General features: G+C 36.2%; 1 protein-coding gene across 2 annotated transcripts; it reads left to right on the forward strand.

Moving 5' to 3' along the window:
- The first annotated feature begins 964 nt into the window (after nt 1-964).
- Nucleotides 965-22,188, forward strand: LOC107589388 (voltage-dependent calcium channel gamma-7 subunit-like). Of its 2 annotated transcripts, none has more exons than XM_016277803.1 (6): nt 965-984; nt 8,178-8,373; nt 12,045-12,131; nt 12,643-12,783; nt 17,883-18,028; nt 19,519-22,188. In XM_016277803.1, exons 2-6 carry the CDS (start codon nt 8,178-8,180, stop codon nt 19,972-19,974), a joined length of 1,026 nt encoding a protein of 341 aa, XP_016133289.1. In that variant the 5' UTR covers nt 965-984; the 3' UTR covers nt 19,975-22,188. The 2 variants fall into 2 exon arrangements, with proteins under 2 accessions (XP_016133289.1, XP_016133288.1); XM_016277802.1 differs by lacking the exon at nt 965-984 and adding an exon at nt 3,141-3,255.
- Nucleotides 22,189-22,770: the final 582 nt, after the last annotated feature.

Genomic DNA, 22,770 nt, shown 5'->3' on the forward strand with positions numbered 1-22,770 from the left:
ACATATACTTTTACAGTAAAATATATTGTTTATATTATTTTTTTTTAATTTGAGAAAACTATATTGTAAATATATATGTGACCCTGGACCACAAAAATAGCAATAGCTATTACATTTTATTCATATTAATACATTGTACGGGTCAAAATTATTTGATTTTTCTTTTCTGCCAAAAATCATTAGGTTATTAAGTAAAGATCATGTTCCATGAAGATATTTTGTAAATTTCCTACCATAAATATATCAAAACGTAATTTTTGATTAGTAATATGCTTTGATAAGAACTGCATTTTGACAACTTTAAAAGCGATTTTCTCAATATTTAGATTTTTTTTTTGCACCCTCAGATTGCAGATTTTCAAATATGTTGTATCTCAGCCAAATATCGCCCTATCCTAACAAACCATAGATCAATGGCAAGCTTATTTATTCAGCTTTCAGATGATGTATACAGAAATCTTCCGAAAATTGACCCTTACTGGTTTTGTGGCCCAGGGTCACATACAGTGTATATACATTTAATAATTTCAGGTATCCAATCACTTTATGTACCAATCAATCAATCAATCACATGTACCACAAGAAAGTACTTATAAGTAAGCACGTATGCATTTTAGTTTTGGTCGTTTAGGGAACAATCTGCTAATTAAATGTTAAATTCTCCGTATCTGACTCACATGCCTTCACCGACAAATGCAGACCTAAAACTAACCGTGACCTTATTGAGCCTCATCAGCGTCAAACTACATGAGTGAAAGTCTCTCTTCTGTCATCCCATCCCCATTCAGCCAAATCACCGCAGTGCTGAAAGAGTGAGAGAGCGAGAGAGAGGGAGAGAACACGCGTGTGTGGAGTGTGTGTTAGTGTGTGAAAGAGCGAGTGAGGTAGAGAGAGAGGAAAACTGCAAAATCTGTCAAGGTTTCCAGGCGTTCGCTCATTCCTCTCGACGCCTGTGCAGCGCTGACTCGGGTCGCGTGCTGGACGGTGAGTGCTCGCGCTCTTCGTTCTTCATGCACGTTACCGTCGCCTTAGTGGCGCGTGATTACACAGCATAGTTTGAAGTCCGAGAGATCGATTCGTTCCGGTGCTTTCGAGCCAAGTATGACAGAATCAGTCAGTTCATATCTTATAGTCCTTGCATGTGAGTATATCGACTGCGGACCACGTAATATAGCTAGTGAAACGCTAATTTAATGTTGCTGTATTTATTTCTTTTTAATTATTTTAGATGTGAGTTTTGTATCGTCTATTTTTAGACTCCTAGTCAGGTAAGAGTATAGGCTCGTGTCGTGGCGGGACTGGTACTGTATGTGTCATGGATGTTGTACATTTCTCTAGTGCTGACTTTGGTAACGCCACGAGGAAAGAGTGTACTGCGGTTGTGGGGATTTGAGAAGGGGTAGTCACGCTGTTTGTGTGTGGGTCAGGATTTGTCTTCATTGTGAGGACCAAATGTCCATATAACAAGGATAATAAAACCTGAAATCAGCTACATAGTGAGGACCAGCTTACATACTGTATAAGTAGGCTAAATACGGTCCTAATGGTATGTAGATATGCAGAAATGTTGTAAGGGTTGTGTTTAGGGGCAAGGGATAGGAAATGCCATTTGCTGAGTATTTAAACCAATAAGAGAGTCCTCATATGACAGAGAGAAAAAAAACGTTTATCTCTGTTGATTATTTTAGTGTCTTGTGTATATATAAATTATTAGTAAAAGGGTTCCTTACCATATTCTGTAAAAATATATTTTACAAAAAAATACATGTAATTTTATTGTAAAGGTATGATTTCAATATATTTTCTACTATATATATATATATATATATATATGTGTGTGTGTGTGTGTGTGTGTGTATTTAAGACCATACATATACTTTTACAGTAAAATATATTGTTTATATTATTTTTTTTTAATTTGAGAAAACTATATTGTAAATATATATGTGACCCTGGACCACAAAAATAGCAATAGCTATTACATTTTATTCATATTAATACATTGTACGGGTCAAAATTATTTGATTTTTCTTTTCTGCCAAAAATCATTAGGTTATTAAGTAAAGATCATGTTCCATGAAGATATTTTGTAAATTTCCTACCATAAATATATCAAAACGTAATTTTTGATTAGTAATATGCTTTGAATATATTTTACAAAAAAATACATGTAATTTTATTGTAAAGGTATGATTTCAATATATTTTCTACTATATATATATATATATATATATATGTGTGTGTGTGTGTGTGTGTGTGTATTTAAGACCATACATATACTTTTACAGTAAAATATATTGTTTATATTATTTTTTTTTAATTTGAGAAAACTATATTGTAAATATATATGTGACCCTGGACCACAAAAATAGCAATAGCTATTACATTTTATTCATATTAATACATTGTACGGGTCAAAATTATTTGATTTTTCTTTTCTGCCAAAAATCATTAGGTTATTAAGTAAAGATCATGTTCCATGAAGATATTTTGTAAATTTCCTACCATAAATATATCAAAACGTAATTTTTGATTAGTAATATGCTTTGATAAGAACTGCATTTTGACAACTTTAAAAGCGATTTTCTCAATATTTAGATTTTTTTTTTGCACCCTCAGATTGCAGATTTTCAAATAGTTGTATCTCAGCCAAATATCGCCCTATCCTAACAAACCATAGATCAATGGCAAGCTTATTTATTCAGCTTTCAGATGATGTATACAGAAATCTTCCGAAAATTGACCCTTACTGGTTTTGTGGCCCAGGGTCACATACAGTGTATATACATTTAATAATTTCAGGTATCCAATCACTTTATGTACCAATCAATCAATCAATCACATGTACCACAAGAAAGTACTTATAAGTAAGCACGTATGCATTTTAGTTTTGGTCGTTTAGGGAACAATCTGCTAATTAAATGTTAAATTCTCCGTATCTGACTCACATGCCTTCACCGACAAATGCAGACCTAAAACTAACCGTGACCTTATTGAGCCTCATCAGCGTCAAACTACATGAGTGAAAGTCTCTCTTCTGTCATCCCATCCCCATTCAGCCAAATCACCGCAGTGCTGAAAGAGTGAGAGAGCGAGAGAGAGGGAGAGAACACGCGTGTGTGGAGTGTGTGTTAGTGTGTGAAAGAGCGAGTGAGGTAGAGAGAGAGGAAAACTGCAAAATCTGTCAAGGTTTCCAGGCGTTCGCTCATTCCTCTCGACGCCTGTGCAGCGCTGACTCGGGTCGCGTGCTGGACGGTGAGTGCTCGCGCTCTTCGTTCTTCATGCACGTTACCGTCGCCTTAGTGGCGCGTGATTACACAGCATAGTTTGAAGTCCGAGAGATCGATTCGTTCCGGTGCTTTCGAGCCAAGTATGACAGAATCAGTCAGTTCATATCTTATAGTCCTTGCATGTGAGTATATCGACTGCGGACCACGTAATATAGCTAGTGAAACGCTAATTTAATGTTGCTGTATTTATTTCTTTTTAATTATTTTAGATGTGAGTTTTGTATCGTCTATTTTTAGACTCCTAGTCAGGTAAGAGTATAGGCTCGTGTCGTGGCGGGACTGGTACTGTATGTGTCATGGATGTTGTACATTTCTCTAGTGCTGACTTTGGTAACGCCACGAGGAAAGAGTGTACTGCGGTTGTGGGGATTTGAGAAGGGGTAGTCACGCTGTTTGTGTGTGGGTCAGGATTTGTCTTCATTGTGAGGACCAAATGTCCATATAACAAGGATAATAAAACCTGAAATCAGCTACATAGTGAGGACCAGCTTACATACTGTATAAGTAGGCTAAATACGGTCCTAATGGTATGTAGATATGCAGAAATGTTGTAAGGGTTGTGTTTAGGGGCAAGGGATAGGAAATGCCATTTGCTGAGTATTTAAACCAATAAGAGAGTCCTCATATGACAGAGAGAAAAAAAACGTTTATCTCTGTTGTAGGGACCATAAGGACACAAGGATAATACAATCTGAAATCACCTACTTTGTGGGGTCCATCCAGCTGTTCTTATGAGGAAATGGCTTAATATGCTAAATAATGTAATAAAATAAAACTGCAGAGGACAGGAAATGTCATTACATCGATATATTAACAATAAAGGTTCTTTTTTGGAATCAATGGTTTCATGAAGAATTTTTAACATCCATGGAAACTTCTGATTCCACAAAAGGTTCTTTATAGTGGAAAAAGGCTCTTTAGATTTTTGAAATATTCTTCAGACTACGAAAAAATGGTTCTTTTATGAACTGATGACTGAAACATTCTTTGGGGAACTAAAATGGCTCTATGACATTGTTTGCATGCACGTCTGTCCTCTGAGATATTTTGGGCCAAGGTCTTTCTCCAGACTCTGTCCTTTTTTCCCTCTCATTCCTTTTGCTCTACTTGAATACCATCCTTTCACAAAGCAACCATCTCTCTGTTTTCTCTACTCATTTTCCTCCCACACTCTTCCCACTTGCCAGTTGGCCTAACCTGCTGACAAGGGAACATATTGCCATCTCAACAGAAAACTACACTCCCCTTGGGCTCTTGCTCCCCAGTCGAGTGGACACACCATCTGTGGAACCCCCAGTACACCACGAGGGCTGTCTTTCGAAATGTGGTCATGTCTGGTATATATTGAATGCCCTCTGATGTAAGACATATATTGCCCAAATCCCCTGGAAGATATAAAGGACGACTGGATATTGTTCTGTTGTGCTGTACGTCTAATAGGGGCTGATGTTTTAGATTGGTTGAGATATGTTATATTGTTTTTAATGGTCACAGCAGTGAGGGTTTTATTGAGTTTTACTGGACTGCCAGATTGTCAGCCCAATGTAGATTACAGCACTGTACAGTTACTTTACTTTCCTCATGGATGCTAGGGTGGGCTTAAAATTTTTTGATTACTTTTAGAATCCACATTTCTTTTTATTTCAGTTTATAAAAGAGGTTTTCTCTACAGTGGATTGACTACTTTTAATAGAGTGCATTTTTGTTACACATATATGTGATTTGGACAGGAATAAAATATTTCATACTTTGTATTTTCACAAATCGCGAAACCTCCAGAAACCCTTCTTGATCAAGATTACAGAGCTTTGGTGAGGGAACACAGGTCTGTGCATCGCCTGATTTCAGCACCACTGTGATGGACAGCTCCCAATTGCCTCACTATTTTCTCTCCCACCCTGTAGCCTTGATTCACTCTCTTTTATCTTTTTCTCTTTCATTGAGTGTCTTTCTACTCACTTCGCCCCTCACGGCTTTAAAAACGGGTTACATCTGGTACCTGCACATTTACATTTCAATAGCCATATCACATGACCAGCTGTTTCTGCAGTATGCACATATTGACCACTATGATTTATTCATGTATTTTTTTTTTTATCTGTTTAGTATGACCATATACTACTGGTACACTATTTGCACACTTAAACAGAGGTGCAAATGTTATCATTTTGTGCATACTTAGCATTAGGGATTTGAACAATTCCCTAACTCTGTTTTGACTAAATACATTTAATTTATTATTTTAAATTATATATATATATATATATAAAATAAATGAACTAATATATATATAATGTATATGTAAATAATTATATACCTGTGTGTATATATATATATATAAATCTTTTTTTTAATTAATGTCTAATTATTTACATTCTATTTTTAATTTTCTTTAACTTTTCTTTCTTTAATACTTATTTAACTCTAATAAATAAATAAAAATCCTACATTTTTAAATTGATATAATTTATATATCTATATTTGTTAAGATTATTTAAATGGCATTATTTAAATAAATTATTAAATTCAATTATTTTCACTTATTTTATTTTGAATATTTAAAATATTAAAATACTTTAGTTTTTTATAGAAATGAATCATATGATATAGATTGAGCAACAATTAAAAAAAATTTAAAAAAGCAATCAAGCAATGATTTTTGCTTGCTGGATGTTTTTTTGGACGACCAATCATCCAGCACACTCCAGACACATGCACATATTGCTCACATTTTCTTCATAAAATGTACTACTATTGCAATGCTGGTACCCAAAGTGCTAATGCTTTCTTCAGAGGAACTTCATTATTCACCATATTATCTTTCCCGAAGCCATTTTTCCTCACCTTTAACTTTCTTCAAAGCACCCCTTTTCTCCTCAGCTCTGCTCTGTCAATGCTCTGTGGATTATCTTGACCCGCACACATAAACCACCATTCACTATGTATCCTTCATTCATTTCAAGCACACCCTGGGGCTCCCGACACAAAGGATTTCACCAATAATAACCCATTATTGTGTTCTTCTCTCCCTGCCAAAAACCAAGCCCCCCAAAAAATTTTCTTCTAATCCACCAGCTATATGGTGCCATTCAGTGAATTAAGGGAATTGTGGGACTTCTGGAGGCATGCCAGTCAAATCCTCACTCGTGTTTCAGAGCGTGAGAGCAAAACGTGTAGCAATCCAGGAGGCATTACACGGCAAAAGCTTTCTGGTACACTTCACATTCTCTACATTTCTCGATTATTTTTTCTGATGGTCTCTTTCGGTGTTAACCTTCAAGCTTGGATGTTGATCTATTCAACAGATATACATTAGTGCAATAGGCAGCTGTGATGCTTACAAACATGGGTTCACCCTTGCCCTTTAACCTTAAAGGATGAATTTAGCTAGCGACAACTATTTATCAGAATGCAGACCTTTTAGGGACTAGTTGATTAATGGCCAACGTTGGCACAGTGGGTAGTGCACATGCTCACATGGGGTGCAGAATCCAGCTTGTATCCCAATCCCATTCTCCCTGCACTTTCCTGTCTATTCTGTCCTGTTCATTAGAGGCAAAAGCCATCAAATAAAATAACGAATGATTTATAGTGTCTTTAAGCCATCATGTAATTCTGAAGATATGTCTCACTTCATGCTTGCCCCTAATCATTTTAGTCATACACTATTTAAAGGACGCTGTTTGTCCTTCATCTGTTTGTTCTGTTGATGAGTCACACACTAGTTCAGTAGTCGATGGAGAGGAATTTTTCATCAAGCCCTTCAGGCACAGCTAATATAATCACTCCTGGCTTATAGTTGTTATAGTGCACTCTGGTTCCCTTAATTGGTCAATGGTTGATATCGAAAGAAAACCCAGTAAAGCAATTTTTGGGTTTTTCCACATGATTTTGCACAAATTAAGTACTGTGAGTATGAATCATTGGCAAATGGTTGTATCATCATGGGTACTTTTTTCCAGAAACACAAGTTGTTGAACAATTGCCGAATAAAACTAAGTAGAATTCTTTCTATTCATTTTGAATAGTTGCAAATATTTGTTTTTATAAACATAAGTTGTTTGACTCTACAAAAGGTAAGTAGCAACATTATTAAAAACAAATAGCAGTTCATTTATCTGCTCAGTTTCTCAGTTGCAACACCAAGCTCATCAGTTTCGTTTCTTAGGGAACACACTTAGAGATGGGGTAGAATTGCCTATGTAATTTTATGTGCTGTATTAACATGTTTATCTGTTTATTTGTTTGTATATTTATGCAATGAAATCTACATATTTCACCAAGGACATACACAATCATTTAAATGTTTGGGGTTGGTAAGTTTTATTTATTTATTTTTTTTATGAAATAAGTCTCTCACCAAGGCTGCGTTTATTTAATCAAAACACAGAAAAAACTGTAATGTTGTGAAACAATATTATTAATATTGTAAATAACTTTTATTTCGAATATATATTAAATTGTAAATTGCAAAGCTGAATTTTCAGCTGCCATTACTCAGTCTTCAGTGTCACATGATCCTTCAGAAATCATTCTAATATGTTGATTTGGTCATTTCTTATTATTATCAGAGTTTTATTTATATTATTATTAGAGTTAGCCTATATTATATTTTTGTTGAAACCAAGACACATTTATTTTCAGGATTTTTTATATGTATAATAGAAATCTTTTGTAACATTATAAATGTATTTAATGCCACTTTTGATCAATTGAATGCATCCTTGGTGAATAAAAATCTTACTGACTCTAAAATTTGAATATTAGTGCATCTAGAAACAGTCCAGAACACCCTTGCAACCACATAGCAGTTCCCTGGCAACCATCCACATTATATGAAATTATATTTTATTTATTTATGCATGTTCTTCTCTCCCGTCTTTCTAGATGAGTTCATTTAGCACCAGAGCGCTGACGCTCCTGTCGTCTGTGTTTGGGGCGTGCGGGTTACTCCTGGTGGGTGTGGCTGTGTCGACGGACTACTGGCTGTTAATGGAAGAAGGCATTGTCCTGCAGCAGAACCAGACCACAGAGGTGAAGATGGCTCTGCATTCTGGACTCTGGAGGGTGTGTTTTGTGGCTGGTAGGTCCCATTACTAGTGCTGCATTGTCTTCTATCGCTGATCAGTTTGTTGCTGAGACAGATGCCTGATTTAAAAAATCAAACGCCAGTTGATTGTGGCGTCACGCTGTTATGAATCGCTTTGTCTTGACTTTGACTCCTGCATCAGGTGTTACACACAGATCCACAGTTGAATCCCTGTGCATCTGTGTATGATCAGAAGACAGCGTCTTGGTTGAGTCGCGGCTTATTTGCGGGGTGTCCTGCTGTGTTATGCAGCTGGTCTTCTTTGTCCCTGCACTGCACTGGTGTGGCATCCTATTGCATCACCCTCCCAAATCATGCCAGACATTGAAACAGGAACTAGTGAGGGTGTGTGGGCAAACCACTGCGAGATGGCAAGTCAGTAACCACATCAAATTCGTATGTTAATAAAAGATGCAGTGAAACATGCATTTTTTGGTTTTGCTTATGGAAAAATGCATTTTATGTTGCTTTGCATTGCATGCTGGTTTGTTTTCATGACACTGACAGGAAGTGCTGAGGTGGACTGAAACGATGCCACACCAGTTGGCTGCGAATGGCTGACTAAGAGAAGTGTGAAGATGATGTCACCTTGTTTCTAGCTTAACCAGTCCTGCTATTTAGTTTGTCTGTATGTGGGAGTTTGACAAATCACTACAGGAAGACTCTTCGCCAGTTAGGTGTGTTGTATGTATAATTTGCACACTTTTCATGCGCTCCGGAGAGCATATGATTTATGTGTGCTCAAACAGGATCTAGTTTTTTATATGTGTGTGCCGAGAGGAAGGTCTAATGTGCCCTGCTTTCATGCACAATATGCAGAAGTGTCATGCACATTCAGATTTTTGATCTTAAAAGTATCTTGGAAAATTACATTTAGTAAAGTTTTAAAATTTAAATGACCATAGGTTAAAATATTTTGTCTAAAACAAGGGTTTTCAAAAGGGGAAGGAAGGGGGTGCTAGGACAGATGAACAATTTTGGGAATTTTTATTTATTTATTTCTTTTATTTTATTTTTTTACAAAAATAGATTTTAGACATCAAATTTTAGTATTTTAAATATGATTTAAATATGTTTAACATAATTATTAATTTATATTCACATTTGATATTTGATTATATTTTATTCTCCCTACTAGAGATGTATCAAAAGTCATGAACCTTCTGACAGTTTTTAGCAAAAAGACTAAACTCATCTTCATATAATTTTGTGAATTGTTTTAGTGTTTATCTCAGATATACAAAGCCCTTAAAGGGACAGGATGGAAAAAATAATGTGAGATGGAAAGAACTATTTTATTTAAATGTTTTTTTGCATTCTCTCACAAAAGTATTGCATCCCACCAAAAAACTCTGCATTCTTTTGCAAAACATTAGCGTTCTCTCGCAAAAATATTGTTCCCTCAAGATACTTTGCATTCACTTGCAAAAGTACTTTCAAAAATATTTTTTCCTCCCACCTCATATTATTTTCATCACAAATGTTTTGCGAGCTAATGCAAAGTTTCTTGCAGTAATACAAAAGTAAAGAAAAATAATGTGTGAGAAATATATAGTTCAGTCATGAGACTCTAGATGGTGCATTCTGACGGGGTGTTAACATAACTGATGATATTCAGAGAGTTAAATGACTTGGCACAAGCTGATTGGTTCATGCTGCATATGTAGCCAATGAGCTTACTGCCTTGCATTAAAGGGGTCCTATTATGCTTTTTCACTTTTTTATTTTAGTCAGTGTGTAGTGTGTATGTTTGGGCATAAAAAATATCTAGAAAGTTACAAATCTCAAAGTCCACTCCAAAGGGAGATATTTAGTTTTTTTTACATTTCAAATTTCCCTTTTCAAGAACTACAACGAACGGCTCGTTTGGACTACAGCGTTGGTTTCCGGGCTTTGTGATATCACAAAGCGGCTCATTAGAATATCATTAATAATCCCGCCTACAGAAATTCGAATGGTTGGGGGGTGGGGTGGGGCGAGGTTGTGGTTAGAACACTTGGTTGAGTGAGTGCATCAGACGAGACAATGAAGAAGAAGTGCTGCTGCAGAGTTAGTGCATCAGAGAAAACGAAGAAGAAGAGCTGCAGTGCTGTAGCGTCAAATTTTCGGCATGTCTAGAACAATTCTTACAAGTATAACACAACGTAGCTGGGTGCCGCGGACAGACACCGAACGGCGCCGCCGGTGTGCCTGCACTCATAGAAAATAATGTATTTGAATTTTAAAGACGTGGCGCGACGCGACGCTGTGCTTCTCGTCCGGTGTGCGAACGCCTGAAAAGCTGGTTTTTTTTCCACCTCCGTGCCCAAACGTCTTTGTTTGGGCTTCCGAAAATTGATGATGTCAGGAAACAGTGGTTGCAATTTATTTTTTAACTCTGTTTCTGAGCATTATAACCCCAATTTGTTATTGTGTGCTGCGCATTTTACTGAGGACAGCTTCCACAACACGAGGGAGTACAGTGCCGGATTCGCCCAAAAGCTTTTGTTGAAAGACGGAGCAAGGGGCGGGGCAGTACTGAAACACCGTCTAAGCTGTTCACCAATCACAACACACTGGGACAGCTAACCAATCACAACACATTTAGTTTTTCGGAAGGCGGACCTTCATCAAAGCCAGAACTAATCGAGCCATTTGTGCCAGGCTGGGGAGAAAGGTATTTTAATAATGTAAATTATGTGAAAAATAATGCTTTTTTTCGAACCACCAAGCATGAGAGCATATTCTAGTACAAGAGCATAATAGGACCCCTTTAATATGGATGACTAGCATTCACTAATCACGGCACCGTATCGCCGTGTGCATTGGCAGTAGCAGGTTCCTGTACTTGCTTGCAGCAGCAGCAATAATCTACAACTACAGCAATAACCAACAGCAGCAGCAATTCAGCAGCAGCAGCAGTGTAGCAGATCTATTCCGCCAAGACCAAATACATTAACATTGTCATATCCATCACCATGCTAAAATCTTCCGAGGGTTGTCATGATTGAACTAATGTTAAATACAAAATTTTGCAAAGTGTTGGAAAGAAGAATTTTCAGTCATTGAATTATATTCTGTAATTGCATATATGCAAAAACAAGCAAGTGAAAGCAAAAGCATTGAAATATAATTTTATCCTCCCATTTCATCTGTACAGGGGCTGCTGTAAACTTAATGAAAATAAAAATTTTAAGTATTTCTAATAATTTGTCAGTTATTTAATTTCATTGTCTTAATATCAACATTTTCCACACAAAATGCATACAATAAATGATTATAGTAGCCTTTATATTTCAGGAAGGGAGTCTTATGTTTGGGGGATCCTTAGCATCAAAAAGGAAAAAAAAGGATTCATATATATATACATACAGTATATACATCTCGCTTAGACAGGTCAGGACAACCACTGGTGCAAAAAAGAAACTAAAAAGCATGATGCTTCTGACTAAGTGCAGTGTATACGTGTAATGCATGTGAGTTTTCTCACCTCTCTTCTCAGTGTTTGAACCAAAATCATTGCTGTGTTTCTTTCTGTTTGTCCCGGTCTCCCCTACTGTCATTGTCAATCTCTGTCCCGGTCTGCCTCTACACTCTTTCTGTCTCTCTTTGTGTCCTTGTCTCTCTTTCTCTGTCTCTCTTTGTTCCCCTGTCTGTCTCTCTCTCTGTCTCTCCTTCTATCTCAGGACCAGAGAAGGGGAGATGTGTGGCATCTGAATACTTCATCGAGCCAGAAATAGAGATCACTACTGAGAACACAGCCAATATACTGAGTAAGAAAAATTTATGCACTTTATTGTATAATACAAATGGAAAAATCAAGGTGTAAGTAAATATTATATTATATTATATTATATTATTCATTTTCATGCAATCCTAGCATATTTTAGGTGCTGTGACTGCTGATGTGCTTGGAATTTTTTTTATCATTTCTAGTCTTTAGTCTTTTGTTGTGACAATCATTTTAATATGTACGATTTAAAGATATTCAATATAATATGACACTATAAAAATTACATGTATAATAATTGTACAAAAATATTTTTATATTATATTATATTATTATTTAAATATATAAATATATTACATATATATATATTACTATTTTTAGGTGCTGTAACTGATAATTTGCTTTAATTTTATAAGCGTTTTAATACAATTATTATTGTACAATTATTTATCAATACTAAAAAATAAAAAAATAAAAAGTTATAAATAGTTGCAGATGAAGCATGTCACCCTTGACTCAATGATTTTGAGGGACTATTTTTCTGTCTCTGTTAGAAATGGTTAGGACGGCCACCCCATTTCCTATGGTCTCACTCCTCTTTGTCTTCACGGCCTTTGTCATAAGCAACATCGGCCACATCCGTCCCCAGCGCACCATCCTGGCCTTCGTCTCTGGAATCTTCTTCATCTTATCAGGTAAGGTATATGGAAATATAATGTGTGAAAATCTGCTAAATAAGTTCTTGATTCTCATTATCATGTTTCTCATTTTTGCAGCCCATAGTTGTGTATCTGCTTACATACTCTAGATTAGATGCTCTTTGTTGATATCCAGTTTCAGTGGCGAGCCTGGTAATTCTCCACAACTGCGTCCGAAATCAGGCTTAGAATCCCACTGAGAGGCTTGCATATTTAATGAATGGTGTTCCCGATTTCCATCTATGGTAATGTGTGGGACACAATATCCATTAAATGCTCCTTTTTTCTCACAAATGGTAATTAATAACAGCGGTCTCTCTGATCAAGTCAACAGAGCTCTACCTAACAGCTGTCATTTGCATTCGGCTAACAGAAACAGATTGTCAAGAATGTCAAAGTGTGTTTAGATTTGACTAATTTGCATGCAAAGTATGTCTTAAAACAGATCTGGTGTGCATGAATGTTCTCAAAGAAATCTTGAAGCATTAGACTAAATACATAAAAGATATGTAGGGCTGCATTGATACCAAAATAATAATGCAGTTTAATTGCTAATTTTCTCAAGGTGTACCAGTACAGTACGTTCAGACTGAACCGCAGAGCTGTGAATTTCACAATACTCCGTGTGGCTTGAAGACAGCGATGTGGCAGAACTATATCAGTTGATTCTATCAGTTTCCTGCTGACAGCTGTACAAATCAGCCTGCAGGAACAGATTTCCCATGAAGGTTTAGAAAGCTTGTGTTTGAACAGTTCTAGAATGCTGGAACAGGACGAGTTTTAAACAGCACTCTGGAATATTTCATTCTGATTGCAGAATGCTGAATTCAGTCATATAGTTTTATATAATTCTCACTCATCTGTGCAACTGATCATTGTCTCATAGTTGTGTTTCATGTCTCTTGTATCATGCCAGTCTCCTCAAATAATAATATCAACTCCATACAGGATACAACAGTGGTTCGCAACATTTTTGACTTCCTATAGCTATGATATTTCCTTTGTATGTCTGCTGATTATAAGGTTTATAAAGTCAATCAATCAATCAATCAATCAATCAAGTTATAAAGAAGGTATTTCAAGTTTTAAAAAGTTAAAACCCTAATTGAGAACCACTTGGACATTGAAAAAAAAATAGAAAGAAAGGAATACTTTTATTCAGCAAGAATGCATTAAATTGATCAAAAGTGACAGTAAAGGCATTTATAATGTTACAAAAGAATGATATGTCAAATAAATGCTGTTCTTTTGAACTTTAGTTCACAGTTTCCAAACACTGTTTTCAATATTGATAATAATATTTATTGAGCACAAAATTAGCACATTAAAATTATTTCTAAAGGATCATGTGACACTGAAGACTGGTATAAGGGCTGCTGAAAATTCAGTTTTGCCATTACAGGAATAAACAACATTTTAAAATATATTAAAATAGAAAATATCTATTTTAAATTGTAATAATATTAACAATTTTACACTGTATTACTGCAATATTAAACAATATTTCTGCATTTGTGATCAAATAAATGCTACAGTAGTGTGAAATATATAAATTATCGTTGTCCCAGGTAACTGATTTCCTATGTCTTTGTTAATTTAATTGATCTCGTATCACTCAATTTTCAATCTTCTCGCATGATACAATAATTTCAAATCAATAATTTTGAGTTTAAATTGCTATATTTACAATACAGCATAGACTCGCATAACTTATTGCTTAATTGCAGCACTTGATTTGCACTTCTACGTGAGACCATTTACACTCCAATCAAAACAATCAACATTTGCTAATTAGAATACAGTAAATCATTGAGTGGCTGTTAAAATCTAATTTGCCTCACTGTCTTCATTAGATGCCAGGAAATGAACAAAGAGGCAAAAGCAAGGAGTCAGCAGCAGTGGGGGAGTCGAGAATCAGCAAAGCCCCTCAATCGTTTGCACAGAGCCAGGTCAACATGTCCCATGCATTGCAGCCGATGCGGCTCTAAAGCACGCACTACTGCAGTTTAATAATAATGGATTCTGTAGTACGACTGCAGATTCCTGTGGCAGCACCGGCAGCTGTCCAGCGCTGTGCTGTGTAGCGCTGCATCAGGTGCTAATGTTACATTCAGCTCAGCATTTTGTACTACAGAATTATTAATAAAGCACAAGACACCACAACAGCGCTGTTGCAAAATGCTGAACACAGACATGCACAACACTGCAAAAAAACACAACCGCAGTCTGTAATGTTCTAAACTGTAGTATACAGTAGTTTACTATGGTATAGAAGCAGGTAGATCCAGTCTTCAAGTATCCTACTTGTGCTTGGTTGTTTGGGAATATATGCCCTAGTGTGACACAGCAGTTTAATATCCAATGTCTTGCATTTCTAATGCGAAAAGTAAATATGTAAGCACATTCCTTGTCGGTATTCGCAGCATAGACAGCTGGCAGTGACAGACTGCGATAATGTGTTTGATTATGCCAGAGGCTTTCCTTACCGCTGTTTCCCCCTCTCTCTTTTTTTCCCCTGCACTCCACAATTACCGCAGCAGAGCTTTCTCCATCATAACACAGCAACATTTGAGCACGCTATAAATGTTAATGTTTCCCGGTATGACAGGTTGCGTGTTGGTGTGCTACTCTATCGTTCCCTCTCCACACCGAGCTTTCAGAAGAAAACAATGTTGACTGTTATAGTAGCGTAATAGGAAATCACTGCGGCATCAACTGTACTTTCATCTAGATGTTTACAAGGCATATTTGTTTCTTTCATTTGTCATTTTCATTGAATGCTTTTAGGCTCCTTTGTGTGCATATAATAGTTTCCCCCTTTACTAATGTGAAAGTGATACCACAAATTATGTGATTTGTTAAAAAAAAAAAGTGTGCTATTAATTGATCGATGGAAAGATTTTAGTGTGAAGGATGACCAAAAAAAAAAAACACACACATTAGAAACCGCATACTGTCGCAAAGTCCTGGCTGCTGTACACAACACCTTTACGCAACATTTATACAAGCTCTACTCACATTTTCTGAATAAAAATCAATGTACTATTGCATTGCTACTATTTCCCAAAGACTTTTCTCCTAGTAAACCAGTAAGTAACCACCTAGCAACCACATAGTTATCACCCATGCAACCACAGTACAATGCACAAACTACTATTTATAACACCTTAGTAGCCACAAATTTTGCATTGGCAAGCTCACATTTTCTTTAGATAATGTTTCTTGCAATCAACCAATCAATCAATCAATATAAATGTAATTAAACAAGCATAAACCAGGTTTTATAGTGGTTTACAGCAATGTTCAGCTGGTCAGGCTGAAAGTCAGACTGGAAAACCATCTTAAACAAGCTTAGACCAGTTTAAACCATCTAAGACCAGAGCCTGGTCAGGCTGGACTTTTGCCTGGTTTTAGAGGTTTTCATCGGGTCAGACTAGGAGTTCAGCAAAACTGGCCAGGCGAAAACCATCTTAAAACCCTCATCCGTCCCTCGGGTCATTTTGACCCAAAACTCATTTTAAAGGGGTCATTTGATGCTTTTTAAAAGATTATTATTTTGTGTATTTGGTGTAACAGAATATGTTGACATGCATGCTGGAAAAGCATGTAATTTATGAAAAAAACTGCAAATTTTTTTAATTTAATTTTGTCACACTTGAGCATGGATCACACACAAAAAAGTTTGAGTTGATTCGAGGATTCTATGTGTAATAAAATAAGGTGTAATAAAAAAAGTAACAAAAGTGTCCCTCGCGGGTCATTTTGACCCAGCCATAGGAATTAATGGAATGTCCGGAAAAAAAGGCAGCATTTTTTAATTTGATTTTTTTTTACTATATAAAATCTGACACAATCCAGAAAAGATGCATACCCAAACAAAGGGCTGAGACTGCAGAATGTCCCCAATGCACAAAAAACTCACATACCCCCACACACAGGCACACACACACACACACACACACACACACATGGCACACACACTCCCATTGAAACACATTATAGGATTTATGATGTTTTTGCAGGGAAATGTCTGTCATTTTGAATTTTTTTTTACTTAACAGTTACATTTGAGTGATGGTGTGGAGACCAATGAGTTTATATCATATTTATATTTTTTAAATGTATCTTTTATATTTATTACATATTTATGAAACTGTATGAATATAAATGTGTTTGGATTAAAATTCAGTATAAATGTTTTTTTGTTGGTTTTTTTGTACAAAATATAGTTTTTTTGTAATGTTTTGATATATATCTGAAAGCCTTGAGATATATCTGAAAGCTTAATGAAGTCTCAAGTAGTTTTAAAGATTTCACTTGTTTGGCTCATTTAAGAATCTCCATAGGATTCAATAGGCCCCTTTAGTGGCTGTAATCATAAAATGCAATTTTATGTAATTTTTCCCCACCAGATGGCATCAGAGACACTCAGTGACCTAGGTCCTGATGGATCATCAGGTTTAAAGTATAAATATGCAGAAACGGTCTTTCTTTGTTTTGTTTTTTTGGTGAAAAAAATTTATAAAAAGATGCTCATTTTCATAAAAATATCCAGAATTTAATGTGAATAAAATAAAAATCACCAAAAAATAATTAAAAATTTTTTTTTGGCCTTCGGGCCATTTTGACCCGAGAGGGACACTTTTGTTATAGGTTCGGGAGGGACGGATGAGGGTTAAACCTTGTACTGTGCTGAAAATTCTTTATTTAATTTGCTGTTTCTAGTCAAAAATGACTGGCCTTTCTTGTAAATTTCTTGTAAATCCCTTATAATTAATAAACTGGCTGATTGTTTATGCATCTCAGTTTTTGAACTTTTTTCACTTAAAAACTGAGATGCACAAGCTCAGATTAGTGATGCCTGTGATCAGTAAGTTCCAAAAAGAAATACAAAACCTAATGATAACTAAAAGAAAACAAGCTGACAAAAAGATTGAATCAAAGATAATAATATAGCATATAGAAGAGTGGATGGTGTGAGGATAGGAAGAGGAGGAGGAGGAGGAAGCAGGTGGGAGGTGATAGCTGGCCCCGGACGAGGGACGAGCATATTTTTATGAAAATGAGCGTATTTTTCCTATTTTATTCTCTCTCAGGTTTGAGTTTAGTTGTCGGTCTGGTGTTGTATATCTCCAGTATCAATGATGAAGTGATGAACAGGCCTCGGGAGCCGGAGCAGTTCTTTCACTACCACTACGGCTGGTCGTTTGCCTTTGCTGCCAGCTCCTTCCTGCTCAAAGAGGTCAGTCACAGAGCCCAGCGACTGTTAACACTCGAGCTGACTGCGTGTGTACTCTTATCACAGAGCTCAGTTCATTAATATGCAGCTGTGTTAACAGCTTTCACTGCTGTTAGCTGCTAAACCAATAGGTCTGCCCTCATCAGTATGCATTAATTTTAGCCTAGCTTTTGCTGGGGTGAAGGCTACACATTTCCGTTATGCTGCATATATGCTAATTAAGTTCAGTGCAGCAATTTGTAAATGTCAGCATCTACTGTCTGCAGTAACCTCAACTTATATTCTTATGATATATATATGCATACAGTAGAGTCCAAAAGTCTGAGATCATACATAAAAAACTGAAAATCTAATTTAAGCCCGGAAATAGACAAAGTTTTAGGATTAAATTAGTAGTCTTTCGAACTTCTGCCAATTTTGTCATTCAAAAGTTTGGGGTTAATAAGATTTTGAAATGTTTTTGAAAGAAGTCTCTAATGCTCTTCAAAGCTGGATTTATTTGATCAACAATACTGATCAACAACAAAATAATTCATATTGTGAAATTTTATTACAATTTAAAATAACAGTTTTCTATTTTAATATATTTTTCTATTTTAAGAGATTAAATGTAATTTATTCCTGTGATGGTAAAGCTGGATTTTTTTAGCACCCATTACTTTTTTTAGGATTCTTTGTTAAATATGCGTTTATATGAAAAATAAAAGCTTTTTATAACAGTTTATTCCATCAAACTACACAAATACGTTACATTTGAATGGCTGTCAATGCAAAAAATATGCTTTTTGTCCCCAGATGGTGTAGTTACAGCTAACTGGGTCATGCTAACCAGCCAAACTTGACCCCTTGGGCAGAGAGAATTTCTAATTGGCTAGTTTTTGGCTAAAAAAAACACAAGCTCAACCCCTGACACGTTTTTGTATTTTTTTGCATAGGAATGTCAAAGAGAAAAGAGAAAGTTCCTGTTAGGTTCTGTTAGACTGTAGGAACATTTTATCTGAGACACTTGATTTTGAATTTAAAGAGATAATTCACTCAAAAATTAAAATAATGTCATTAATTATTCACCCTCATGTCGTTCCAAACCTGTAAGGCCTTTGTTCATCTTCAGAACACAAATTAAGATATTCTTGATAAAATCCAAGACCCTGCATGCGTCATGGTACTGTCGTGAACGCACGTCGAAGTCTGACACGGAAGAGAAGAACTGTTGAATACAAAAAGTATTCTCGTAGCTTCATACCATTACAGTTGAACCACTGATGTCACATGGGACTATTTTAACAATGTCCTTACTACCTTTCTGGGCCTTGAACATGGTAGTTCCCTTGCTGTCTGTGGAGGGTCAGAGAGCTCTCGGATTTCATCAAAAATATCTTAATTTGTGTTCTGAAGATGACATGAGGGTGAGTAATTAATGACAGAATTTTCATTTTTGGGTGAACTAACCCTGTAAACTGAATAATGTTGGTTGACTAGTTTTGTTGTATCAGGGTGCTGGAGTCATGTCTGTCTATCTCTTCATGAAACGTTATGCTGAGGAAGAGATGTACCGGCCCCACCCTGCGCTGTATCGCCCTCGCCTGTCTGAATGCAGCGACTACAGCGGTCAGTACCTGCACCCCGACTCCTGGCCTCCTCCTCAGCGTGGACGCAGTGGCTCCGAGGTGTCCAGCGACATCTCCATTCAGCTCAACCAGACCCCGCTTCCTCCTCTGCCAAAAAGCGGTGGGCCCTCCAATCCACGCTCTTCCTCGGGCCCCTCGTCCGGGGCCAGCTATCACCTCCCACCTGCTTCCTCCTCCTCCTCCTCTTCCTATCCTCACACCATCCACTCCTCCCATTCCGTCGGCCACGCCCCTCAGTCCCTCCCAATGGCCACGCCCCCATCTGCAGTCCCGCCCCCTCGCTACCATGCGCATATGCGTATGAGCGCCTCCCCTTGTTAGATTTCCTCTGTTTAAGATACTTAAACAACTGAAATATGGGCATAACATTAGACAAGAGGATAAATCTCCAGAGACTATGGGATCAAAAGGGTGCTAAGTTGAAAAGAGGTAGACGAGGAAGCGCTTCACTTACAATTCTGTGCCTGAATGAAGTTTAACAGATTCTCAGAGCAAGATTAATAAGTGAAGGAATAGCATTTATACATATAGAAAGAATGTATGGAGAAGAAAGGTACAAAATACTGACTTGCTGAAAATAGTTGAAAACAACTGTATACATATTTAAATTTCTATGTAAAATGTTTAAATCTTATTGCACACCATAACCTTTTTCATCCCCTCATACCTCATATATCATGAGCACCATGAGGCTATTTATACCATTTCTTGTTTATACTAAAGCAAAAAGACACGAATGTGCCCTAAAGGGGGCGGATTTCTTTAAATGGTGTCGCAGATTTATTTCAGCGGACAATTTCTGTACACAGTGTATCAAGAGCAGTAGTCATCTAGTGTAGTCCAACATATTTGCCTACACGTTTTATCATGTGGGCAAAGAAAACTTTAGATGCAGGGGGTTCGATTTGTCCTTTACTATCAATTTGTAATGTTTTTAGATTTGTACATCAGGGTAGATGTTCTACAAAGCTGGCTGATGTTTCTTTACTGGGATGTTGTACGCTTGGCCCCATGGCCCTCAATATGCCTTGTGTTTTCTTGTGCTCTCATATTCAAAAAAATAATGTTTTAAAAACATTTAGCAGTGGTATAGCACGATACAAAAAGGAAACGTTTGAAAATGTTTAACATATTTACCTTAACCTAGAATGGAGGCTGACTCCTGTATGAATTCACTGTTCAATCATCATCTTAAAATTGCAGCCGTTCTCGTTTATTATTGATATTATTACTACGACTATTAATTGAGTTGTTTATTATACAAAATTGATTGTAAACCTGCGTATGTGTTATAACGGAAGCTGTTGTACATCAGCCCTGCAGTGTTTCAGCGATCATGTTTTAGAGTAATATGGGTTAATGAAAAATAACAGAAATCAACATGAGGGAGAATTTAGAACTAAACTATGTGCTTGAGAGCTCCTGGTGTATTGCGCCATCTACTGGTCATGCAGTATTAGTGCATTAAAGCACTGAAGTACCTTGTCTGAACCACAAGTTGTATGAAATCTGTATTCGATTCATTGACTAAAATGAGGCAGATGAGTCAGCACTTCCATATACCTGGTGCCTGCGGATGCTGCATCGATTGAGCAATGCAGTAAAGACAATTTGTACAGTATGATTATTATACCAATAAATCAGTCCCTTTTCCTAATGCATAAACGTTGACCTTTGTAGAAAAATATCCTTTAATATATATTAGCTAATAGATATTATTATAACGGCCTGTTATGCCCTTAAGACTAAAATTTTAATGCATAGAAGCTTGAGATATTTTCCAGAGTGTTATAACTGAGAGTTCATTATTGTGTGTAAATATTACGATCATAAATATTTATGAAATAGGAATAGTCATGAAGAACAGGACTGGCTCCTGCTGGATAGTAAAGAAATACATAGTATAACAATTTATATTATAGCCATATTACAAGGGAAATATGCAGAATTGAAGGTATGATTTATGGGAAATGAAAAGAGCAAGAGGAATGATTTTTGAATCCTAATATTTATTCAAGTATTGCTGGTGGTACAAATTTAGTCTGCTTTTAAGTCTGAAATGTGAATATCTGTTTGTTTCTTGTCTTTTACTAATAATTGCGTTATAATGAGCTTTCTGCTCTCTCAGTTCCAGTTGACATTTGTTGTTGTTGCGCTCTATGCTGAGGGTCTGGCTTATAAATATGTATGTACCATTTTGCATGACTTTTTTTTTTTTTATCTTCATACCCTTTTCCTCTCAATCGTTTTTTTTTTTTTTGCTTTTTCCCAGTGGGCTGTCCTTTGTCTTGATTTGTCTCTCTCAAAGTCCCATTAAGCTGAAGCTGCCTCACTCATTTGACTTGTCTTTTCCTCTTTTACCCTTCATTTCTCTCTCTTCTCTCTCTCAGCCTTCCCGTCTTTACTTTTCTGTTTTCAGTTATCAGTTTTGCATGCCTTTCATTCCATAATGCCAAAGCAATTGTGCCTGACTTAAGATGATGATGACGACAGTTATTACTATTATTATTATTATTAAAACTGTGGCATTTCTTCTTTGTAATCTGGAATTTGCTTAATAAAAAATTAAGAAACTAAAACAAATTGCACATCAAATGACTCGTGTTTTATGTCCAGTGCATTTCTAATACTTTTCTAATACATTTCTAATGCATTTCTAATATTTACTACATACTGTATGCTTGTACTTTAATTTGATATTTAAATGTAGGACAAAAATACTAGAATGGTTATTACATGATATGCCATCATGTTTTAATTTAAAAACGTAACTTTAAACTTAAGCCTACATTACAGAGAACTGCTTTTTCTGGTTATGCTTTATTTTATCACAGTGTACTTATACATTGAAGTACTGAGCAATATTAATTAACTACTTTTACTTACTATATGGTTAGGGTTTAGATGAGGGTTTAGGCCGGGTTAGTTGTATGTCATTATGCATAATTTATTGTTATTACTATGTACATGTAGCATAACATAAGAAGTTTTTTGTGCAGGCAGTGAAAACTGCTATATATTTTTTCTTCTTTAAAATAAGGATGTGTAAAAATAAGTCTAGGTCACATTTTACCCCAAAATAATAATAATACCCCCACCCCCCCCCCCCCCCCCCAC

This window comes from Sinocyclocheilus grahami, unplaced genomic scaffold, assembly GCF_001515645.1.
Source record: "Sinocyclocheilus grahami isolate Dianchi unplaced genomic scaffold, SAMN03320097.WGS_v1.1 scaffold116.1, whole genome shotgun sequence".
In the NCBI taxonomy this organism is placed as follows: Eukaryota; Metazoa; Chordata; class Actinopteri; order Cypriniformes; family Cyprinidae; genus Sinocyclocheilus; species Sinocyclocheilus grahami.